The 22,823-nt window shown below is 39.8% G+C and overlaps 1 protein-coding gene across 5 annotated transcripts in view; it reads left to right on the top strand.

Annotated features, from left to right (window-relative positions):
• The first annotated feature begins 7,512 nt into the window (after nucleotides 1–7,512).
• Nucleotides 7,513–22,823, top strand: part of LOC113943027 (solute carrier family 22 member 16-like) — a 52,724-nt gene continuing 37,413 nt past the window's right edge. For 2 of the 5 annotated variants that reach the window (XM_027634284.1, XM_027634285.1), the window contains exon 1: nucleotides 7,513–7,663. In XM_027634284.1, the coding sequence (XP_027490085.1) occupies nucleotides 7,614–7,663 (50 nt within the window). In that variant the 5' untranslated portion in view covers nucleotides 7,513–7,613. Of the gene's footprint in view, nucleotides 7,664–8,909; nucleotides 9,023–19,637; nucleotides 19,732–20,842; nucleotides 21,024–22,823 lie in introns of those variants that run through there. The other 3 variants (XM_027634283.1, XM_027634282.1, XM_027634281.1) reach the window with 3 other exon arrangements.

Genomic DNA, 22,823 nt, shown 5'->3' with positions numbered 1-22,823 from the left:
CTGGGATGATTTTTGTTTGTATATTGGGGAATTTCAGAGAAGCGTGAGATGTATACTAAGTGCACAAAATCATTCCTTTAGTTTTCTGAGTTGCTGGTACTACAGCTGTCAAAATACTCAGTGGTTTGATTTGATTTTACAATCAAGTGCTTATGTTAAGCCTTGTGTGTTTTAATTATGCTCTTTGGAAATCTTGGCAGTGCATCCTGCGTGATTTGTTCTGAATAGAAACAATATTTAGACCTTAAAATAATTGTCTTGAGAGGATTGGAAGTCCTTGAGCCTCTGCAGTCTTAGTTCAGTCCCTCTTGGGTCAGACAAACAAATTCAGAAGTAACAGGAGCTGCATTCTGAATAATCACTGCTTTCTGTTTCAAATCACATAGGCCAGCATGACGGGATGTAGGAGGAATACTAAACAAACTGTTAATCCCAAAAGCTTGGAAAGAACTTGCTGAGCATACCTGCCTCACTGTGGTCTTATAGCATATAGCAGGCATCAGCACATCCAGGAAAGGAACTGGGTCAACTGGGAGAAAAGCAGCTGCAAAATACCCCCCAGTGTAATACAGGTAATTTCCACTGCTAGATTGAAGAGCCAAGTGTATCAAAGGGAAAGCAAAGCAGCTGAGATGCCATGAGGATTCTGGCTTCGCTAGTAATGTCACCAAACTTCACGTTATACTTCGTATTTGTCTAAAGAGCACAGAACTCTGCAAATCTGGAACAATCACACATGCCAATTTCAGAAGTGAAAAGGAGGGACAGCTTCAGCTGGTACTAGGTTAAACTACTGGAGGTTGTTGATAGTTCCTTTAAGTGGGGAGAGACACAGGAAATGCAAAGGGTTTTTGGTGCAAGATGTGAGCCCTAGAGCATGAAATGACGTGTTGTGGGACTCTCTACCCAGACCTAAATCATCCTATACAGGAAATCAAAGAGTTACAGTTAAGTGCATAGTACCTAACATTACCAGCAATTTTTGCCCAAATGTGTCTCTTTTTTTTGCCTCTCTTGTCTAGGAGTAGTGATGCGCCTGCAAAGAGAGACAAGACCATCTCTTGGTAGGGTTTCTCCTGGAAGGTCCTTGCTGTAGTGTTTGTCATCTGTGCTGCTTGGCTTTGGCATTATCTTCACCTATTTCTACCTCCCTTGCTCTGATTTTATGTGGAACACCCCATCTGGAGTACTGCCTGATGACAGTGGCTACTCAATACCTCTTAAGAAATGATGCATGTGGACACAGGACTTGGTACTAGATTTTCTCTGGGGTTGTGCTTTGACAAGGTTCTAGAATTAGAGTTTGGATCTACAAGTTTCTAGCCACTTGTAGATTTTACCTGGCTCAGCTTGGCAGTAAGATTTAAATCTTTACAGTGTTTATGTAGTCAACATCAGCTCAAGATTGGACCTTCTGAGTGAATGATGCTTGCACATGTCTTTGGAAATTCAGCCTCTTTTTAATTTGACTCTTCATAGCCTAAATGCAATCAGTCCAGTGAATGCAAATCCTGTGGCATTTTGTATTCCTAAATGGTACGCAGAATAGAGATGCTTCTACATCTGTGTGTAGCAACAGTTTCTGAATCTGTTTGCAATGTTGCCTAAAGGTTTTGCCTTCAAATGAGAATTTTTGGTGAAAGTATCTGATAATACCTGGCTTCATATCCATGTACAGTCAACATCTGATTTTTTGTGAAACACACACAAAATATGCCTCACATTTTTAGTATATTTCTTCCAGTAAGGAAGTAATTATTTTCTCAAAAATTTCGGCTGCACTTCATTGCTCTTCACCTTATGTTAAAGTCATCTTTCGTTAGAAAATGAGTATCTCCTACTGATGTATGGAATGTAATTTCTGCTTGTCTGCTTTATTAGCCAGGGTGTTATTTTGCAGTATACAGTACAAACAGCATGTATTCCAGATCCCTGAGGTGATTGTTCTTGGCACCCTTCCTGCTCTGAAATCTGTGCTGCCACTTCCTCATTGCTGAGACCACCAACAGACAGGATCTGGGAGTCCAAAATGCAGGGGTTTAAGACACTGCTGGCACTCAGGTCCAACCCATGTTTCTGCCAGCAGAGAGAGGGCCAAATAATGTGAAATCTGAACCTCAGCCAGCCAGTTTCACAGACCATATATTTGCTGAGGCATCAAGCAGAGGGCATGGAGCAGACGCCTGGTATTGGTATCATCTTCAGTCACTTCATCTAAATCTGTCAGATCTGTGCCCTTGGTTAATTGAGCTAAATAGCTTAACCTAACATGATATGCTGCTGGGTTTTCTGTACTGTTAAGCACTGTTAAGGATCCACAATGCTTGGCTGTGAGGTCCCAAAGAAACTCCAGTTTTCAGAAAGAGCTCCATACATTGGCACGGCAGTAGTGAAAGGAATTCAGTAACTGCCAGCATGGTTTAACTAATCAACTGCAATGAAAAATTCACCTCACCAATTTTCTCTCTGAATATATTTGTAAGTTAAAGGGCACCATTTTCCTGCCTGACCATTTGCATAATGAAGGATAAAGACTTTCAACTTGTTTTATTATCAAACTCATTTGATAAATATTTCTGTAAATGAGAATATCTCAGTATAAGTGAATAGATAGCTCTTTATCTGCAAAAAAGAAAACCATCTAATTTGATGATTAGAAATTTTCAAGGGGTAGACAACCCATCAGTTCTTTGGTTGATGGTTTCAATAATTATTTACACTTTCTGCTATGAATATGAGCCTTGTTTCCCCTTTTTAAGAATCTGACCTTAACTTTCAGCTTCTGGTTTATCTTTGTCTCTGCTAGTGTATAAGGCCACTTGGTTATTGTATTTTTTCCTTATTCAGGTTCTAATGCAGTATAAATTCTAGTCACTTCTTTATTTTACTTCTGATAAGATTACAAATTGAACTGTGAGCTCCCTTCACCCTCTTCAAAGCAATTTCTTTCCTATATGTTTTGGTAAGAAAGGTACTAAAGATCAAAACATAACCAGTATAAAATGCAGGATATTTTAAATGACACATATTCCAAAGAGGCCTTCTCTGTTCCCCAGTTAAATACAGATTGGCAGAGAATAATTTTGTAACACTGCTGTTGCAATCATACATGCTGCTGCTTTAGGAGGGCTTTGGGGAGTTCACACACCAGTGTCAAGGAAGTTGTGCTGAAAACCTTGAAAATGTGAAGCTGAAGTAGCCCACACTGAAGTACCCCACAGTTAGATGTATCTTTGCAGATGTCCACAGCACAACTACAAGACACTCACTAGGCTTCCAAAATCCTGTCTGGGCCTTAATTTCACTGAATATAAATCCTGAGTGAGTTCTCTAGGGGAGCCTCTCGTGATTATTCCAGAGTCCTCTCCAGGAGACAATGAAAGAAAAAATATAGCCAAAACCATAGTGAATGACTTTAGGCTGCTGCAACTGCCTTGTGCCTGCCTGGCCTGCTCTTTGAGTAGCAACATGGAGGAAAATAAGATACACTGAACGTATTCGTCTTGTAGCAGCTGCCAACAAACTGCTCTCCCATCAACCTTGCTATGGCTCTAGTTCTTTCAGGTTGATGAGATAGACTCACAAAAAATCAGGGAATTGTGGAGTTCCTTCCTTGTAGTTCAGAAGACTCCCAAAAGTTTTTGCTTAGCTGGATTCACGTGCTGATCCACTTTATTGGCCTGCTTGCTATACTGCTGACCATGTTTTTTAAGTCTGTTAAATGTATAATGATGCACAAGCTACTGCAATGTAATTGCAAAACAAAACTCCCAAACCACCAAAGTAAGACTAGTATAATACCTTATTTTACTTTCTAGAAGATAAAAGCAACATCTGTACTACTTCCTTACTTTTTTTTAAAGACAAGCTTTCTGCAAGCCTTTTTCAACACCAGCAATTCAATGGCTGAACAGACATTTATGCAAGTAAGACTCTTTTTGGGCTTACTCTCTAGAAGCTTCCATTGTGTTTTCATTGACAAATACAATTGCAGTGGTCCTGCAGGTTTTTCCCTGGAAGGGTATAGAAGTTGTTAACTTCAAAACAGCAGGTGAAAGGTTACATTCAAGCTATGTTGTGGTTGATTTCAGTGAGGGTTTTTTTCACTAGTGTGATAAAAGCAGATGTCAGAGACCACTCATGGATGGACCTCATTCACATGCTTGACTTCAGTGCTGGCAGTAGGGAGATCATCTGTGTTTCTGGCTTGACACAGCTGCAGTTCCTGCACTACTCCTCATCTCTGGGTTACAAACCTTGTCAAAAGGAGTGGGGAAACAGATGGATCAGAAATTGGCACTATTTAAGAAGTCATTATCTGTGTCCATGGGATGGTGCTGGCAACACTACCAGTTATCTGCCATCCACACCACTTCGGTATTTAGGGTTCAGCTGCAGTCTGAAGCTCAGTGTACATGTATGAATGTATTAGGACCATATTACAGGCCTGTTCCTCAAATACCTCTCATATTTTGATAACACTGTAATCTGACATAAAAAAGGGGGGATCAGGAACAGCCTTTACGAGTAGATGTTGGATTTTTCCTAGTGGGAATGATAGATTCAAGGAGATTATTTTGTAAGCCATTTCTTCTTCTGTTACAAGTTGTTAAGATCACTTCTTCCTCAAGGATTGTGCAATATTGGATGTCTCTGTTGAACAACAGCCTGCTTGTGAGTGCCAGAAATGAGACTAACTGAAGTTTTTTGTGATGAGCCACTGCATATTCCCCTTGCTGGATTAAAAGACCAACATTTTAAACCTCTGAAATATCCTGGAGAGTGTTTGTCTGTTGTGAACATCCTTGATGTTTCCTTCTAAAGACCTTATATGAAAGGGATCAGAACCTCCCTTCAGTTTCTTCTGCTAACAGAATTCCTAAAATTCTCAAGTAAGTAGAGCTTGGATGTAGATGGCCTCATTTTGATGCATTTTAATTATAGGAATCTGTAATTTCTTCTTTAGATATTCCCTGTATTTTCTGTTCCACAAGAGTTTATCATGTAGCACAATCCTTTGGAAAGAGAGCCGTGTGCTGTATGTGAACAGTACCATGACTATTTCTACTGGTGAAAAACAACTCAGTGAGGAACAATGGGGACTAAAAGCACAGTTACTACTTCATGCAGCATTGACATAACAGGATAGAAAGAAGGGCAGGCTTAAAGCATGTAGTGCATCTTCTGAGGCTTGAAAGAAACAAGGCAAATCTCTACCCACCACGTTTAAGAGAGCAGACATTACATTAATAACCTTTGGAAATGCAAACGTGGGAGTTTGTTATTAACTTTAATAAGAGTGTGTGCAAGTCTCCTTTCTTTACTCTGATACAGGCAGTAAAGTCATGATATTATCAAAGAGGCAAGCATAAAGAGAAATGTGTGCAGGAATGCCTGTGAGAGACTCCAGAAAGACAAAACTACCTATGGATCTTTTTAGGTTTAAAAAGTGGCACTGAAAAGGATTCATCTTTCTTTTGTGCTTGACTTTTACACCGAAAATAGTATCCCCTACATACCATAATGCTGTTGAAAACTGATGAATTTACTTGTAGGAAGCAAGACACTAAAAACAGGTACGTGACCAGCAATGCAATATTTAACCAGAATGTTTACTATCCGTTGGTGTTTGTTTATGCAAATAACTATTTAACTAGTGAGGCTCTTTGAAGAAAGAAATGCTTTGTTAAAGTACCTGTGCTGCGTTCAAGCACATCCCATTTTGAACCTGAAAACTGTTCTCTAGAAAAAACCCCCAGAATTATTAAATTTGATGCTGATATTTACAAGGTAAAACCCAAGCAATTAAAAAATTCTTACTGAAAGCAAGCAAATCTATCCTTAGACTTTCTGGCTTACACATCCTCAGAAAGCAAATGCTACAAACTCTAGATTCAGTGTTAAAAATGTCCTTTGCAGATGCATGGAGATGTATGAGCAGCTTTGCCAAATGTAGCAATGCGTTCAGAACCGTCGAGTGAGGTGAGGGGCCTAGATGCGAGGAGCAATCCTCTGCTGAAATTATTATTCAGTTTCCTAGTTGTGTAACATTTCATTTGCTCATTTTGTCAGTCCAGTTAGGATTCACTCGGAGCCAAGGAGCCTGAAAAACGTCTGCTTTTTCCAGGTCTACACTGGAACAGATTGCTGCCCTGAAGCCTCAACATCTGCTCTGCACGGAGGAGCAGTTGTGGTGCTTGGTGCCAGAGCCTCTTAAAGGCACATTTCCCTGCAAAGTGGTGGAGCCTGGGTGTGGTAGCAGAAGGGTTTGGGTCAGGTTTTGGAAATGGAAGGTTGACTTCAAGTGATTTAACTGGGGTTTACTTCTCAGCTTTTTCTGTACTTCCTAAAAAAATGAAGTATCCATGTAATAAGGTTGAATTGATTGCCTCTTTTTTTTTTTCCGGTCTCTTGTGTTTTTTGAAAGAGCAGTCTAGAAAGAGATCATGCAAGCTGCTGGAAAAATGCGCCTTTCATCACAGTCATAAAATAATTTAGGTTGGAAGACGTGGTCCATCTCCTCACTCAGAGCAGGGACAACTCGTAATTTGTATCTACCCTAGAAGGGAAATAAAGCACTACAGGGAGGAAACACCTTAAGTATGAGGAGCACCTGCAACAGCTGGGTTTTTTCCTCTGTCTTGCGTAATTCTCAGATCCCAGAGTAATGGCTGCTAGAGGGTATCTGTTCCAACAAAACCCATCGCTAAGTTAATTACAAAGGTCTTCTGTCGCAACTCGCTTTGCTAATCCTCAAACAATTTCAAGTTGATTATTTTGGTGTACTCTGGTCAAGTCAGAATAATAAGGCCAAATGTAATTGAGGCTTCATTACAAATTGGAGAACTAATGACAGTCAAGCAGATACAGGACACATTACATATTTTACCTTTATTAAATAATAATTCTATTTTACATTGAGTGCTAAAACTTTGCAAGGGGAAAAAAAAGAAGATAATATATCCAAATAAAAGAGCAAATGATAAGGCTACTAAAATGATTCAGATAATGTCCTGTGGAGAAAAATGGTTTTACCCTCCTTTGATTGAAAAAGTCCAAGTGAAATACACTAGAGCCTAAATATATTGGATTACTGGATTGTCGCAGGACGATTTAAGCACATAATTGCCTACTTTAATTTAATTTTAATGCGGAAAACAAGCGCGGGCTGCAGGCTCTGCCCGATGGGACGGGCTGCGGCCCATCCTTCCCAGAGCAGCGGCCGAGGCGCTCGGTCCGTGCGGGAGGTCGAGCCGCTCACCCCGCAGCGAAAGAGCACCGCAACGGCAGCGCGGGGGCTGCGGACGGACCGGGGCCGCCGGGGAGGGGCGGCCCAGCAACCCGCGCTCCGCAGGCGCTGCTCCCGCCGTCCCGGGGAGCGCAGGGCCGCCGCGGCTCCCGGCCCCCGCGGCTCCCGGCTCCCGGCCCCCGCTCCCTGCTCCCGCTGCCGGCCGGGCGCGCGGAGCGGCGGCCGTTGGGGCGGCGGTTGGTCCCGCCCGCCGGGCGGGCGCAGGGGGCGGGCGGGGGGACGGACGGGACGGGACGGGACAGTGCCTCTTCCCCGCAGCCCCGGGACTGCGGCGCCGAGGCTCCCGGCTAGCAGCAGCCCGGCCATGGCTCCCGGCTCCGAGCGGCTCTTCGACTCGCTGGGGCACTTCGGCAGGTACTCTCATGGGCGGGCGGACACGGGGGCGGTCACACTCCGGCATCCCCGTGCAGGGACTGACGGGCACCCGCGAGGGCAGGGTATGACGGGCACCGCACGGGGAAACATTACCGTGCACCGCGCCTACTCACAGCATCGCACAGGCTGCGAGGGACTCGCACGCACACGCGAGGATCTTCACGCTGACACACACACACACGGGCTGTCACACACACACAGAAACTGGCACAGGCACTACACACGCGGTTACACACACTGCGCCCCAGGGTACGAACAATACTGTACAGACAGGCGCTGCCGCGTGTATTGGCAGCGCTCTACACCCCCCCCGTGTACAGTGTTCCATACCCGTGCGGTGATCCACCGGTATGCTCACTCGCTCCGTGCTCACACATCTCTGTACATGCCGTGGTCACATGTGCACCCCGCACAACACCCGCTCACACACAGGCTCACACACCTGTAGGCACCACCTGCATGCAGTCGCACACATTCACGTACGTGCACTCTTAGACATTTGATGTTCACACATTCCTTGCACACGGGAGTGTACTCACACACGCACCACCCCAGGCTGTGGAACAACCTGTGCGCTTCAGAGGTGACAGAAGGGCACAAGCAGCACGCATGAGAGTTCTGTGTGGCATTCAGATGGGCTGTTTCTGCCTAGGGGCACAGGGCTGTTGGGTGCAATAGATTACGTGTTTTTATTGGAGCTGGGTTTGTTGCATGTGATACATGGATATGGAGTATATGTATACATCCTTATCAGCAAAGGTTTATCCATGTGGTACATGGTGTGATACATTGTGGAGAGTTTCCTTTGATGTGCTTTGCGGCTATGGTGTGTGTGTATACAGTTCTGGGTTTGCTAGATGGGGTACACAGATGTGGGGTGGATGTGTGTGGGGGGGGTGTATGCTTCTGTAGATGTGGATGTAGGACAGATATATGAGACTCTGCTTATAGCAGGTAATGGAGACGAAATGTTTGGCAAGGAAATGAAGCTTTAGAGGATATGAATTGTAAGACTAATGGGTGCACGCCCTCACAGTGAGTTCTCTCCTGCACTTCCGCGATGTGCTGATCATCATGGGTTTTGCAGGCACGTGCTCCTTGAAGCAGATGGCTGGAATAAGACCCATGTGTCACAATTTGGCTACGAGTTGAAGCTGTTGAATTGCAGTGTTGTGCTTTCTAGCTCAGTGAGCCAGCCTAACTGACAATGTTGATCTTCTCTCAGGGGCAGGCAGGAGCAGCATTTTGGACAAAGCCAGGAGGTCCTGTTAATGGTAGAAGTGCATACCTGAACTCTGCAGCAGGAGAGGCTCTTAATATCATGTGCAAGCAGTAGTGGTGGGTATCAATAGCCTCTTCTGATGGTTAGGATGGAAAGACTTTCTTTCTTGACTGGGACCTATGCTTAAATTACGTTTGACTAGGTTGTGACTTACAGGCATATCTATCTGAACAATACCCGAGTCATTGTCAGTTCTGGGTCAGCAACAAAAAATACCTTGTTCTGTGTGAACTAGGAGAGAAATTCTAGCAATCAATTAATTTTGCTGTTACTGTTGCTCTTCTGTCTCGTGTGCTCTTTGTGGAAAGCAGGCATTTGTCACTGAATACCGAAGTAACACAAAAGTAGTTGTTTCTAATCACTGGATTAGTTTTCCTACTTGAGAACATTCATCAATACTTTAGATAATGTTTTTACAACTACTTTTTGCAATTAAAGGGAGAACAATTCTACAGCCATAACCTCACATCTAGGGACCAAATTATTTGATATGCAGTTCAATAGGGGTTGTTTTAGGTTTAGAAGCTTTGAGACAAACAGCAAGCTACCAAAATTTGCATAGTCCTGTTAGACTCATGGCTGTTTGAGATCTCAAAGACCACATTAGTAGTACAGTATAATAGTAAGTATGACAGTAGCTTATGGTGAGTAGACCCAATTAAAAATACAGTAAAGAAACTCTATTTAATGCTTTGATAGTGCTAGATAAATGATCATCCTTCATATGAAAAAGTAGTTCTTAACTGTAACCATGAAGATAGTTCTGTTCAGTTTGCATCATCCGGACACTGACAGATAGGCAATTGTTCATTTCTTCAGTTCAAGCAATTCTCATGAGGCCCATATAACCTATGCACTATATATAGATTTTGTAGATTTGACAGAGTCAGATTCTGAGCAATCCAAGCATGACTGTTAGTATTTTGAGACTGTTTTGATTTTCCTAAAATCTGACAGATGAAGTAGAGAATGAGCAGCTGTTCATACATATATAAATATGGAAATAGTATGTATGCATTTTATATATATGTAATATAATACTATATAGCAAATAAGTTATTAATATACACATAATATATAAACCTTTAACATTGATTAAGACTGTGAATTTTACAGAATTGACATTCCCAGGGATGCTGACAATATTTTGCTTTCCATTTGGACTCTCTTTCACAAGTCTTAGTGATGCCATAGTTCTTACTGGGGTCTTGAGACATGCATGAACAACCATAAAAATGTTATGACTTCTGTAGCCTTTGCCAGTAGAGGAAGATTTTATGCCTCTTTTGAATTTAGGCATGGGTAGCATCTGTGGCCTATAAATTCAAGATGGTTGTTTCAAACATTGATCTTGAGTCTGTGTGTGGAGCATGAGATTACTGCTCGCTATTGCAGAGGTGAATGACAAAAAACTAGTACTGTCTGCCTCAGATGGCCTCATCTCTAATGAGCTGCCAGGCCTTGAAACTCCCAATTTACCTGCAGTTAACTGCACCTTTCTCCCATGTAGCAGTTCTTGCCAGACTGTACCTCTGGGCTCTCCCTCTCAGCCCCCTGCCTTAGCCCCTTTCTGCCCACCCAGTCCAACCACAAAAACCCTCTCAGGGGCCCATCAGGTAAAGCCAGGCACAGACACTGGCTGTCACTTGCAGGCCCCATGCTGGGAAAGGGGATACACAACTAATGGGCACAAGGTTGGTAACCCAGTGTGTGCATAGTAGGTAGGCGAGCCTTAGGACCTGGCTGGCTGGCTCACACTGCTAGCACATCTAATTCCCAAGTAAACTAAAAGACTTCAAATAACTTCAGTGACTTTAGTCTACCAGAAGGATACCAAACTTGCTTATCTGGTTGCTGATGAGAAACCGGCTATGTATTTTGTAGCTCTGATCCATACCATGGCAGTGTGCTGAATGGAGACATGATCTAATCAGGAATAGCTGTCTAGAGAGAAATCTGGTAAGGTACCCCTTATGGTAAGTGTGGATGAGCGTAAGGATTTGGTTTCCTAGCTGGAACGTCTGGTAGCTATGAGATGCAGCTTACATGGTACGTAGCTTTTTCCCTGTGATTAACAGTTTTCAAATCTTGGCTTATGCTTTAGCTAAAAGCAGGTGGTGAAAACTGTCAGGGAGAGAGGGGAAGATTGGGTGTCACTGACACTATTTCCAGGTTTTGTAATAAAGTATTTCCGGAGTTTTTGAAAAGATTGCCTTTTCCTTTGGAATATTCTGTCTTTTACCAAGTCGAGTAAGTTATCTAGATTTTCAAATGTTGGTTTTATAAACAATATGTTTTACTAGCGGTTAGATTATCTAAAAAATTAAAAAATTCAGTTCTTTACTGAAATGTTCATGTATTCAGGTTTTGACATCTTTACACTGTTGTCTTCTACAGACGTGTTGCCTCGTCAGTGGAGTTGCCACAATTTGGACTTTAGAAGCAGTCAAAACCAAGATTAGCAATGGCTGCTGTGAGGAGGAGGGACAGACTGCCTGTTTGGATGTTTCAGCCAAACATGGAGTTTAGTAGAGATTAATACACTTATCAGCAGTTTCAACATTTTCTGTTAATTTCCCTGGAACTTTTCTAATGTTTATAAAGAGAAAAGAGATTCTGCTTAGCTCAAAAACTGGCTTGACTTTTGTAGAGATTCTTTCACTGAACTTCTACAATGCAGACACTGCTGGTCAGTGCCATAGTAGCAATGTTTGAACAGCCAGTATTAAAGCCACTTCTCTTTGACCTCCTTTGTAGGGTTCTTGGTTCACTTCTAAAGCCCTACACCGAATGGTCTAATCTTTTCACAGCTCAGAACCTTTCCAGGCTCCTATTTTCATGCTGCTGCCCTTATCCACTCTCTTGTTACAAAGCTCACAGCTTGTGTGATCAGATTACATCTTCTGCAAATTGTGCTGTGTACATGTTATTTCCAGAAATTCTTGGTTTGTATCAAATAACAAAGAGTCCCAAGTATCTCAAAGATCATGCTCACCACTTCTTTTCACAAAAGGAAAATAAGAACATTTTCAAGCAATGATTTTTCTAACTCAAGTATTTTACAGCTGTCTTGAAAGGTTCTTTCCCAACAAAAATACATTTTTTGTGTGGAGAAGTGTGCTTGCTAGATGTGCAAAGAAATTGATTTTCCTTTTCCAAGTTAGTATGGAGAAACAGGCAATTGCATTTGAACAGAAGATTAGCCTTAACTTAGAAAATGGAAGTATTACAAGATTTTTCTGAAATATTAATACATTAGTATTTAGTACATACTACACAAAATCAATATTTTTAAACAATATAATGTGAATTTCTGTTTAAGCTTTGAGTAGTTTCCTGAAGATGAACAAAGTGCTGTGGTTTAGAGATTGTTTTCAAAGAAAATAGGTTTTCTTTCCCCCATATACTGGCTACTTTATACAGTGGAAAGGTTTATTGCAACATATCTGTCATTCAGTTTTCAAAATGTATCAGTGGACAGCTGTTTCTATTTACTAGAATGTACCAGACAGAAGAATCTCAAATCTAAGTCCTCCTTTGGCTCTTAGTCAGGGGTGGTGGTTGACAGAAATGCTTGATAAGTGTTCTTCATCTCATAAGTATGCTATATGATAGCATCTGAGTTGGTCTGTGCTCATCTCAAATGTTCATAGGATAAAATAAGTGGACATGGCTGCATTTCTTTTTTTTCCCCCTTTTCTGGGGTGCGTGTGTCCGGATATTTTGCAAATTATACTTAATCCTGTTGGTTGAATGGCTTGGAGAAGTGTGACAACCCATGTGTTTTCAGAGACCAAACTCTAGCAGCTTAAACAAAGGTCTTATTATCTATGCCTGACTAGGCAAAAGTGGAAATACTCTCAAGACTCAGAACCAAAGCTGGATACTGGCAAGTGCTCTGGGATAATGGTGACAATGCACTAACAGTGTGGTCTGCAAGAGGTACTAACAGTATTTGCTGGGATCCAGGTCATATTGGAGGCGGTGTAAAGCAAAATCTGCATAGACAAAAATGTACTGCCTCAGAACATGCTGGCAACCTCAGCCTGGAGGTGCCATGCCTGTTTTTGGATTGAAAACTAGAACTAGATAGAACTAGATTTAAAAGTAGATTAAAATAATAGAAAAATGACTAAATAAAAGCAGGATGAAATTGCACTTGTACTATCCATTACTTCTCTAAGGTTAAAACTTGCAGTGCAAATAACACTGAAACTTAAAGCTAGTAAATCAATTATGATTTGCAAACCAGCTGCTGAGGTTCAGACTGCACCTCTGAAATGTTGCCAACCCCCCCAGGGTGGCTTCTAGATAAAGTTGTAGCATGGACACAGCTATGGCAGCATAAGGCAATTATCACACACATCGAGGAGCTGACGATCAGCTGTTTCATCCTGAAATATTATGGTGTGAATGAAAATTAAATACATAATGCACTGGACAGTGTGTTCCCTGTAATATAATGCCTGGGAATGGGATACCACTCCTATAAAAGCTCTGTCAATAATTTTCTCATAATAGTCATAATTTTCAGCAGTACTAAGATATCTCAAAATTGAAAGGAAATGTTTTATAAAAGGCCTTACATATAGAAAGTTTGACCAGTTTATTGCAGGAAGTAAAATCATACAAGTAGAAAACATCATTAAATTTAGATTTTTCTAAGGCCCCAGAAGCCTTTAGCACATTCTGTGGAAATTTCTGTGCCACCATTTTGCGATACACAATATGAATGGAACTGAGTACACATACAGCAATGTATTTACTATATATACAGATATATGTTTAAGGTAGCTTGAGGAAGCTGAGCAAGAACATGAGAGTCTCAAGTTCTCAGAAATACGGAAAATTAGCAAGCCAGAGCAGATAACTGCTGAGGTAGCTATATCTTGGCTGCAAGGTCAAGACTGGAAAAAGCATGATGACAAACTGTAGAAGACGGAGATTTATAAGTACTAATAATGATGGCTGATCTGCCAAACTGTCCACATACTTGGAGAGAAATCTCATCTGTCTTTGAAAATTACTGAAATTGCCTAGAGAGCTAATGAGTACTTTAATATCATACATTGACAGCCAGACTGTAGTGATCACCTCACTCAGAGCAGATGTTCTTTGAAAATCACATGCAAAGAAAATATGGTTTCAGGAATTTAGAAGTACCATCTATTGGACTGAACCCTTTCCTCAAGAAAATGTTTTTATGCAGAGGTGAAGTTAGGTTTCTTGTTCCTATTATTTGGAGGCATTAGTAGTAGGTAGCAGCATTAGAGGTGCAGCCACAGCAGTGGTGCTGAGGCAGAAACAAACCCTGGAGAATAGATGGAAGTGCCAATAAGGCAACAAGAAGTAGAAAAGAAGTGTTGAAAAGGTGCCTCAAGGAAATGGGAATAATTTGCTACTCTATAAAAAGCAATCATCATCACTCTTTGGATGGAGCTCAGCACCATTTAAATGGGTTTTATATGTGACAGTCTGAACTTTTTCAGCTATATTTTGACTTTTTTCTCCTCTAAATTGTGAAAGAGATTTGGAATGATCTAAGTTTCTATCTGTATAAGTCTATTCTAGCTGTGTGGGGAATCAGCTATCCAAATCAAGGCACTAGTGAGCTCATCTCTCTATGTTTACAGGCCTGTAGTGTAAACTTCAGACATCTGTAATTATCACCTTGTCAAGAGGGACAATTGGACAGTTAAGGGCATGATTTATCTGTCTTACTTCACACAGTGGTTTAGGACAAGGTGAATCCTATATTTGTCTGTGGTTCCTCATCGAGTGAAAAACGGATCTAGAGAAATACTGTAAATGTATATGGACTGCATACTGTATACAGGATGTTGCATCCAAGTGTACAGCATACATGCAGAATCTTTACTTTCAACCTGAATTAACTACTTAAGTCTTCACTAGAAGATTGGGATGTGGGAAATGCGTGCAGCAGGACACTTTCTGTGTCACAGCATTAGCCAGTGTCTCAAGAAACTTGAAGCCGATACCGAGATCCTTGCATTTCTCTTTGTCACACATCAGAAAAACTGTCATGTATGCAACAGTACTGTCTTACAATGCTTGCTACATTGACTCTCCATCAGCAATCCTTGCTATCAGGTTCTTGGATACAGGTAATTCCAGTAAAGATTGATTTTGGTGAATTGTGGGGAGCATTAAGATGAGAGAAATAAGAGATCAAGCCTGTTCTGAAAATGTGGAAATCCCCAATTTTTAGAGAGTGTGGGAATAAACCCTGCAACTTTCTGAGGAGGAAAAAGGAAGATTTTTGCCATCACTTAGGAGTAGGCAAAAATAGATTTGTTTAACCATTCAATTGTAGGCATAATGAAAATGAAAAATAAGAAAATATTACTAGTAGCATTAATTTAGCCCTTGTTCTATAAATAAATATTTCCATATCCATCACCATGATGTAATACATCATTTGGTGGATGTCTGTCTAGTGTAAGAGAGAAAGTCAATTACAAAATGTGAAAAATGAGCAACAATAGATAAGCAATATCCAAAAACATTCTCTTACACAAGGCCATTGGATATATGGTGATTATACTGTTGATACCGCATTTCATTTAAATAATTTATATTTATGTCTCGTATTCCAGAACAAATTGTTGTTTGATTTTTTTTTTCTGCATCTTTAGAACTGGTGAAATACCATAAAGTTGTTACAGCTTGACCCTTCTGAAAGAGATAATTCATGTAAGTCCCAGGGTCAGAGCAACTGGGACCTTATCTCATTTACACCTGTATTTTAGGCTCCTTGGAGAACTGTCATCCTTTGTAGATTAGTGTAGCCAACCTCAGTTCTGTCTCACCCATTAAGAATACATGGGGCAATTAGTACTAAAGTAGATTAATGTAGAAGAATTCTGGTAGGTCTGAATAGAATCCAGCTTATTTATTCTTGCAGAGAATGGGACCTGTGTATTGTTTGCAAATATTTATGTAAAGTTAGAATATAGTATTATTCCAGATCATTCCCTTGTATGAGATACCATAAGAGAAATGGCACTCAAGGAAAGAACATGACAGTACTGTGAAATTATGATCAGGTAAAAGCATATTATAGAGTATATTTAATAAGAAGACAAAGTATATTCTTAGCCTTGGTAACAGCAAAATCTGTAATTTGCATTTCTTTGTTTTTAATTTAAATTACTTCCAATTTTAATAGTTTAAAGAGGAAGGCAGTAGAATCACCTTCCTTGAATGACAGGAAAGGAAAAGGTTGCTTTCCATTGAGAAATCAAGAACAATATAAAATATTGTCTGTTGATCATGGAAGAGATAAATGACCAATAAAATTAATGAAACAACTTTCCTTTGAAAAGATCAATAATGCCATGAAGACTTTTACTTTTTTTTTAGAGAAGCTGTAGAAAAAACTCTTTGTCTGGTTAAAGTCAAAGGCAGTATATCAAATATCCAAGATCTATTAAATAAATTTTCTTCATTTCATACTATTTTATGTACTCTACAATGTCTAAATCTCTCACAGCAGAGAAGGCAGAAACATTTCTCTTGTCCTGTGAAGACATAGGCTAGCAAAACCAATATCCAGTACGGAAACTAGAAGGGGATATAAATAAACAAAAACTGGACAGAAGTTCATGACCAGGCTGGTGTTAAAACAAAGCAAACTGAAACTTCTCCAGTGGCAATTAATCATTGAATAATGTCTCATTATGGGGCAGATTCCCATCACAATTTGGAGAGAAGAATTGAGGACTTCTAGGCAAAGAGTGGATTACACATTTGCAGTGAAGAGGTACAGTTTGGAGGGAAGGTGAGCTATGAACCTGCAAAAGAAACTGAAAGTCCTCTTGTGCTCAGTAACTTTCTTTTATGTGGGTTTAGAGATAACCTGCCTTGCCTAGGAGAGGATAGCCTGTCAGGGATACTAATCTGAGCTCTTGCAAGCATTGGTGAGCTCTTGGTGGGTCATCAGTGTAGACTCCTGAAAAGAGAGGAACAAAGGAGATAGATATATTTTACTCTCTTCCATGTCCTAACTGGGCTTTAGCAACATCTGTAGAAGATACAAGCTACTCTATTACACACAGAGAGAAAAGCTGTTGGTGTGGAGGCTAATTTCTTTTTGAATGTAGAACACAGCTGCTAAATATGGATGTACTTAAACATTCCATACATAAGCAAACCCAAGTTTAATAGAAGACCATACTAGACTGTGCATTAAATTGAATCCCTTTCTTCAAGTTGTAGAGCTACAGAAATGCAAGTGTAGGATTCTGTACAGGTAGAATCGCAACTGGCAATATTCTCTTTGGCAGAAAAGAATCTATGGCTCAAACTGAGTTGCCTTTTCTAAAGGGATGCCCTGATTTACATGTTGACTTGTCCCAGGTTTTAGAAGACGGTATTATTTGACACTTAATTCCCTAAATGTAGCATCTTGTTAAGTGATATTTTGTTTTAGTGAAATATTCATAAAAATCTAATAAGACAAAGGCATCTGCTTTAGCTTTTCTGTTTCACTCTTGATGAAGAGTTACTGGAGTGAAAGTCAGAATTAGCAAAGAACATTGTAACAGTTGCAAATGGAGTCAGGGAGAGTAAAATGACACATTATGTAGGTAAAATAGTGCTTTAGGTAGCCCATAGAAATAGGCCAAATCAACTTAATTATATTCTAGGCTGCAAAAGTAATGCTATGGGTAAAATAATTGCTTATATTAAGGAAGACACAATAGACCACTCCAGAATTCCATGACATTTCTATCAAGTATTTACAGAAATTATTTAAGCATAAGTTGATCCATAGAGCTAATAGTCCTTATTATTTCTAACTGAAATCTCAGAAGATACTAGTATGTGCAGGAATGGTTACAAACATTTGCTAGGAAAGTGATGTCCAGTGTTCTTAAATTAATTACCAGATTTCTCACTTGTTTTACCTTTTCCCATGAGAACTTTCAAAAACTTGTTAGAGTAAGAAATTTTACAATCATTTTCCAAGTGGGAAGGAATTAAATTTCCAATACAGAAATTTAAAGCCTTGAGTAGTACGCTTAACAGTGTGTGGCATGGTATGTAGAGAATTTATGTAGAATTCAGACTGAAAATGAGCTGTCTATATTCAAATCTTCTTAGGTGTTACTATGAATAGGAAACGAGCAAAAAAATAGAGTTCTTAAAAGGCATAATATAACTGTGACAACTGTAAGGCTTAATTACTTTGCAAACTAGTATTTAAAGAATAGTTTGGTGTTTGATGACTTGCTCTTTGCTTCAGAATGGACAGTTTTCACCACTGTGAAGCAGATATTCAATCCATGCCTTTGTATCTTTAGCTACACCAGATTCAGAGTTTTGCAATAGAAATATGTAAACAGAATAACAAAGAAGTAAGAACAATGAGTTAGTTTTAATTCAGGATTATAGACAGAACAAAAAACCTGGATACAATAAAAGTAAACTTCCATAGTTTGAAGATAGTCCAATGTGTCAACAATGTAACAAGCAGAAAACATCTGATTTCCTAAATGGGAAAGGAAGAATGAAATTTAATAGTTTATACATGAAGTACTGCCTATGTCTATAATTAGATGGAATCTCAATAAAAACATTTAAATTCTATTAGACACTTTACAGGTTGTAATGTGAAATGATTTGCCAATGGAAATGGTACAGCAGGGAAAAGAATGAACTACCTAATTTGGATTTGTCCACAAAAGAGAGGCTGACTAAAAGAAAACAGTGTTACCAGAGAAACTGGAATTGAGTTCTCCCTGTGAGAAGTAATGCTGGTAATATATCATGCAGAGTATGTACTAATTTTCTAAATGGTAGATGTTTATAGAAATGCCATTCCTGGAATAGAAACTTCCAAGTATAGAGCCTGAAGTGTTACTACTGTTCAAGCGTAACCCCTCTGCTGTATTTAACACTAGGCCAAATAACTCCAAAACAAAGCTAAATAACTTACAAACTGCATGTTCGTGTTCTTTTTTTAATTACATTACCTGATACATACCCTTAACACATTTAAAGCAGAAAAGACAAGTGGGTAACTACATTAAAATAGACTTGACTCCAGCTTTGCCATCAAAAGGTGTGAGAATTGCTGCCAATTATGTGTTTTCCCTTAATCAGAGGCTACTTTCCCACGAAAGTCAAAAGTGTAATGTTTATGTGTAGCTTGGTGCAAATCCAGAGCCTTTGTGTCTTGCCCAGTTTCACTCCATTTGAACGAGAAGGTTGGGTGTTGGACTGGAGTGGCTGAGCCATGAACACACCATCCTTCTGTCTGGCTCTCCCCTGGGGGCAGTAACCCTTGGCAGAGGGGCAGCAAGAAACATCAGAGCATCTTTAACAGCAGCTGCTTTCTCTACTGTGAGTCTATAGGTGTAAGCTGTGCTACTGAACTTAGTAACTATTTAAACCAAGCAATATTTATCAACTAGATTATTTTGTCACAGGTGCCAACAGGAATCTAATGTGCCTGATTTAGATGGTCAAACATTAAGAACTGTTCTATTTAGTTTAAAAAAAATATTAAAAGGATGGCCCTTAATTCTGTAGCACTAATTCTTTATTTTCACACTGATTGACTTTCTTCATCTAGGCTGTTATACCAAATGTGCAGTAGTGAACAGCCAACATATTTTTCTTCTTGACTCTAGTGAACGAATGCTGGGCTTGTCTCAATCAAAAAGAAACATGCAAAGCTTAATGGGATAGAAGTGAATTCTTCAGAGAATCAAATTTAAATGATTGTAACAATGATTTGGTAAGTGTCTGCTGTTTGGTGACTGCACGTTGATGCACACATTGTCATCAGTGATGATATATAATTCCTGGGGTCTTCCTGATCTCCATAGGCTTCCTTATTCCTGTTGCATCTGTGCTGTTGATATGTTTAAACTGGACATTCAACACAGCATCTTCTACCTCTGAAAACAAATTCTGGAAATAACCATCTTTTTCATGTGGGCTGAGACCAAGTCCTAGCATAGTTTAAACTGCCCTTAGGAGGGAAGGAAGTTTATTCTTGACACCAGAAGTCAAATAAAGATGTTTGTATTGTATATTTAAGGCTGCTTCCAAATCTGCACCATAGCCAAAATACTCTTGAGTCACATTCAGCTCCTTTCCTCTCAAAAAATAAATGTGGAAGTGCATCATAGCTTTTTGGTTTAGAGTGGAAAGAATGCTGAATGGCTTTTCTCATATTAAAAAAAACCAGCATGAAATACAGAGTTTAAAGTGGTTACTGAACACAAATTCTTTCAGAAATAGTAAATATCTGGAAATTTCTTTCCACTGAATCCATCCTGTTGAGTGTGCACTGCACAACAAAAACTTACTGTGTTTTCTGACTTAAGCAATTTACTAATGAGGTGGTTGAGAAGAGAAGCAGTAAAAATAGTTCTTGTAAAGCTGATGGAATAGTACAAGTATTTTGCTAATCACAGAACAGTGTTGTGAGTCTATTCTACAGTAAAATGATTTTCAAATGTTTGTATTAGCTTTTGATGAGTATCTAGTAATACCCCTCTTTCATTGATGGACAGACAAGGAAATGTTATCAGAACCACATTTTATTTAACATAAAGTTAGTGTTTGACAACAAGTTTTGTCCCTGCTGTGCACTGCAGTAACTGACAATGGTAGAAGTACTGTGAGGCTGGGAGTTTAGTCTCCAAGATATATATGGCAATGTGTACTTCAAGTTTTTTTGCACACCAGATTTGCCATCTTTCAAATAGACTGGTGCAGATTATTTACATAAATGTAATATAAATTAGATTGAGCAACTAATCTAGTTTGTTGTTTGTGGGGGTTTTTGTTGTTTTTTTTTTTTTTTTTATTCATCGTCTATTTTGACTTTTTTATTCAAGGTAGATCTGTTTCCCAGACAAAATTCACAGATGGTCCACAAAAAAATACCACTGTGACTGAAGGTAGAGCACTGTGTCTCAGAGGATGAATAAACAGTGGGAAAAGAGAAGGGAGGAAATCTTTTGCAGTGACAGTGCCACAGAGATGTTGTGTCATAAGACTACAGCCAGAGCACCAGTGATATGAGATCTAGTTCATTGCCTTTGTGGAAGAATATGTCTTCAATTCAGCTACTGACATGATATTACGAGTGCTTTTCATACTGGTGAGATCTTAAAACTTGTGCAGAGGAAATAGAAAATGTAAAAATAATTTTTTACTATGAGCAGCAAACTGAAAAAAAAAAAAGAAAAAAACTGTGGAGAAATTTCGCAGAAATATTTTAAGAAAGACTGGAACATTTTCATGTTGTGTCTTGCTCAAGTTTTTGTGAAGATAGTTTTAGGCTCATTTGACTTCTGGCATTCATTAAGTGTCTCTATACTGGAGCAGTAACCTATAAAGTCTTCTTGACTTCTATATTTGACACTCCTGGCAAGAGTGACAAAATGTACTTGCCAAATAATTATCTCCCATGGCAAGTCACTGAAGAGATGGAAAAACACTGAGAGAAATTATCATACCTTTTAGGACAGTCATCATGTTCACAGAGCATTTTAAAAAATTGCAAAAAGCATGTGTTTTAAAAAAAAAAACACAACTGTGAAATATGTTATTGAAAATTACTGTTCACAACAATATATGTTGTATAATCTAATGTGTGTATGGGAAGATGAGTGGCATATAAAATACTATTATCAAAAATTGTCCTTTCTGAGATCAGTCAGAAAATAAATCGCAGACTTTGCTTTTTTTTGATGAATTTCAGTAGTATTTATTGCTCCCACAATGGTATTCTTACCATTTTGATGCATGAGCAACAGTATTTCTTTATTCAGGGAAATCTAACTTTTTAAATGGAGTTCGATGAGGTTAATAAAATGATTACAGTACATATTTGTCTGCAATAGAGAGATTTAAGCTTTTAAGGGCTTTCTTATCAGTTTGGTGTTCTTAAATAAAGGATTTTGGAAAAGAGCTAATAATTTACAGTAGGTATCAAGGACAGCATAGACTTTAACCTGTGCCTCAGGGTCAGTGAAGTGTATGATCTGTATAGGTTCTGCTGTGACCTGCTGCCCCAGCACAGCCTCTGTGGGGGCTGCTCCAGGCTGCCCAACCTGGACCTGCTCTGCTCCCCCAGCACCGCGTCCTCCCGTGAGGACGAGAAGCTGCTCAGCTACTGCATAAGCAAGGGCCAAGAAGCTGCCCCAGGGTTTTAAGACTGGGGAAGAGCATCAACATGGCCACAACAAGAGGTCTGAGATAAAACTCATGCACCCAAAGGTTCGAAGGGAGGGATCACAGGCTAGCCATAGAGAAAGCAGCAGCTCTATGTTCTTCCTCACTCAGCACTCTCTACTGCCTCAACCTCTGTTCCAGCAAACCTCTGTCTACCATGAGGCTGGATCTGTGTCTTTGTCCCTTTTCAATCTTCAGCTGTTCTGGAAAGCAAAGTTCCATGCACCTGTAGTATTTTTCCATTCCATGTATCATCCTCCCTACATGCTTTCTATATGTTGTCACCAACGGTCTGATTAATTCCTTTTTGGTAACCTTGCAAGTTAAGGAGTTTCTTGACCTTTCTAGAAGAAAAACTCTTCCTACCCAGAGAAGATAGTCAGCAGCTCTTATGATTGGGCTTTTCAGTGTAGCATCAGTGGGGATGCTGTTACAACACTGCTGTTACAACACTGCAATGAACTTTGCCTTCATGGCAAAACAGGGCTTTCAGGATATTTTCTGTGTGTTTTGTGTATGTATATATACTGAGAGAGGCTTAGCCAGCCCAGTGTGGAATTTTACTGGAGAGAGCAGTAAATACTTTCTACAGGCAGGGGAGCGACCCATTAGTGTGGTGTGGAATGTCTTCAGACACTG

This window comes from Corapipo altera, unplaced genomic scaffold (assembly GCF_003945725.1).
Source record: "Corapipo altera isolate COAL_440 unplaced genomic scaffold, ASM394572v1 2b, whole genome shotgun sequence".
NCBI lineage: Eukaryota > Metazoa > Chordata > Aves > Passeriformes > Pipridae > Corapipo > Corapipo altera.
The sequence above is the reverse complement of the archived record's forward strand: the minus strand, read 5'-3'. Positions and strand labels throughout refer to the sequence as shown.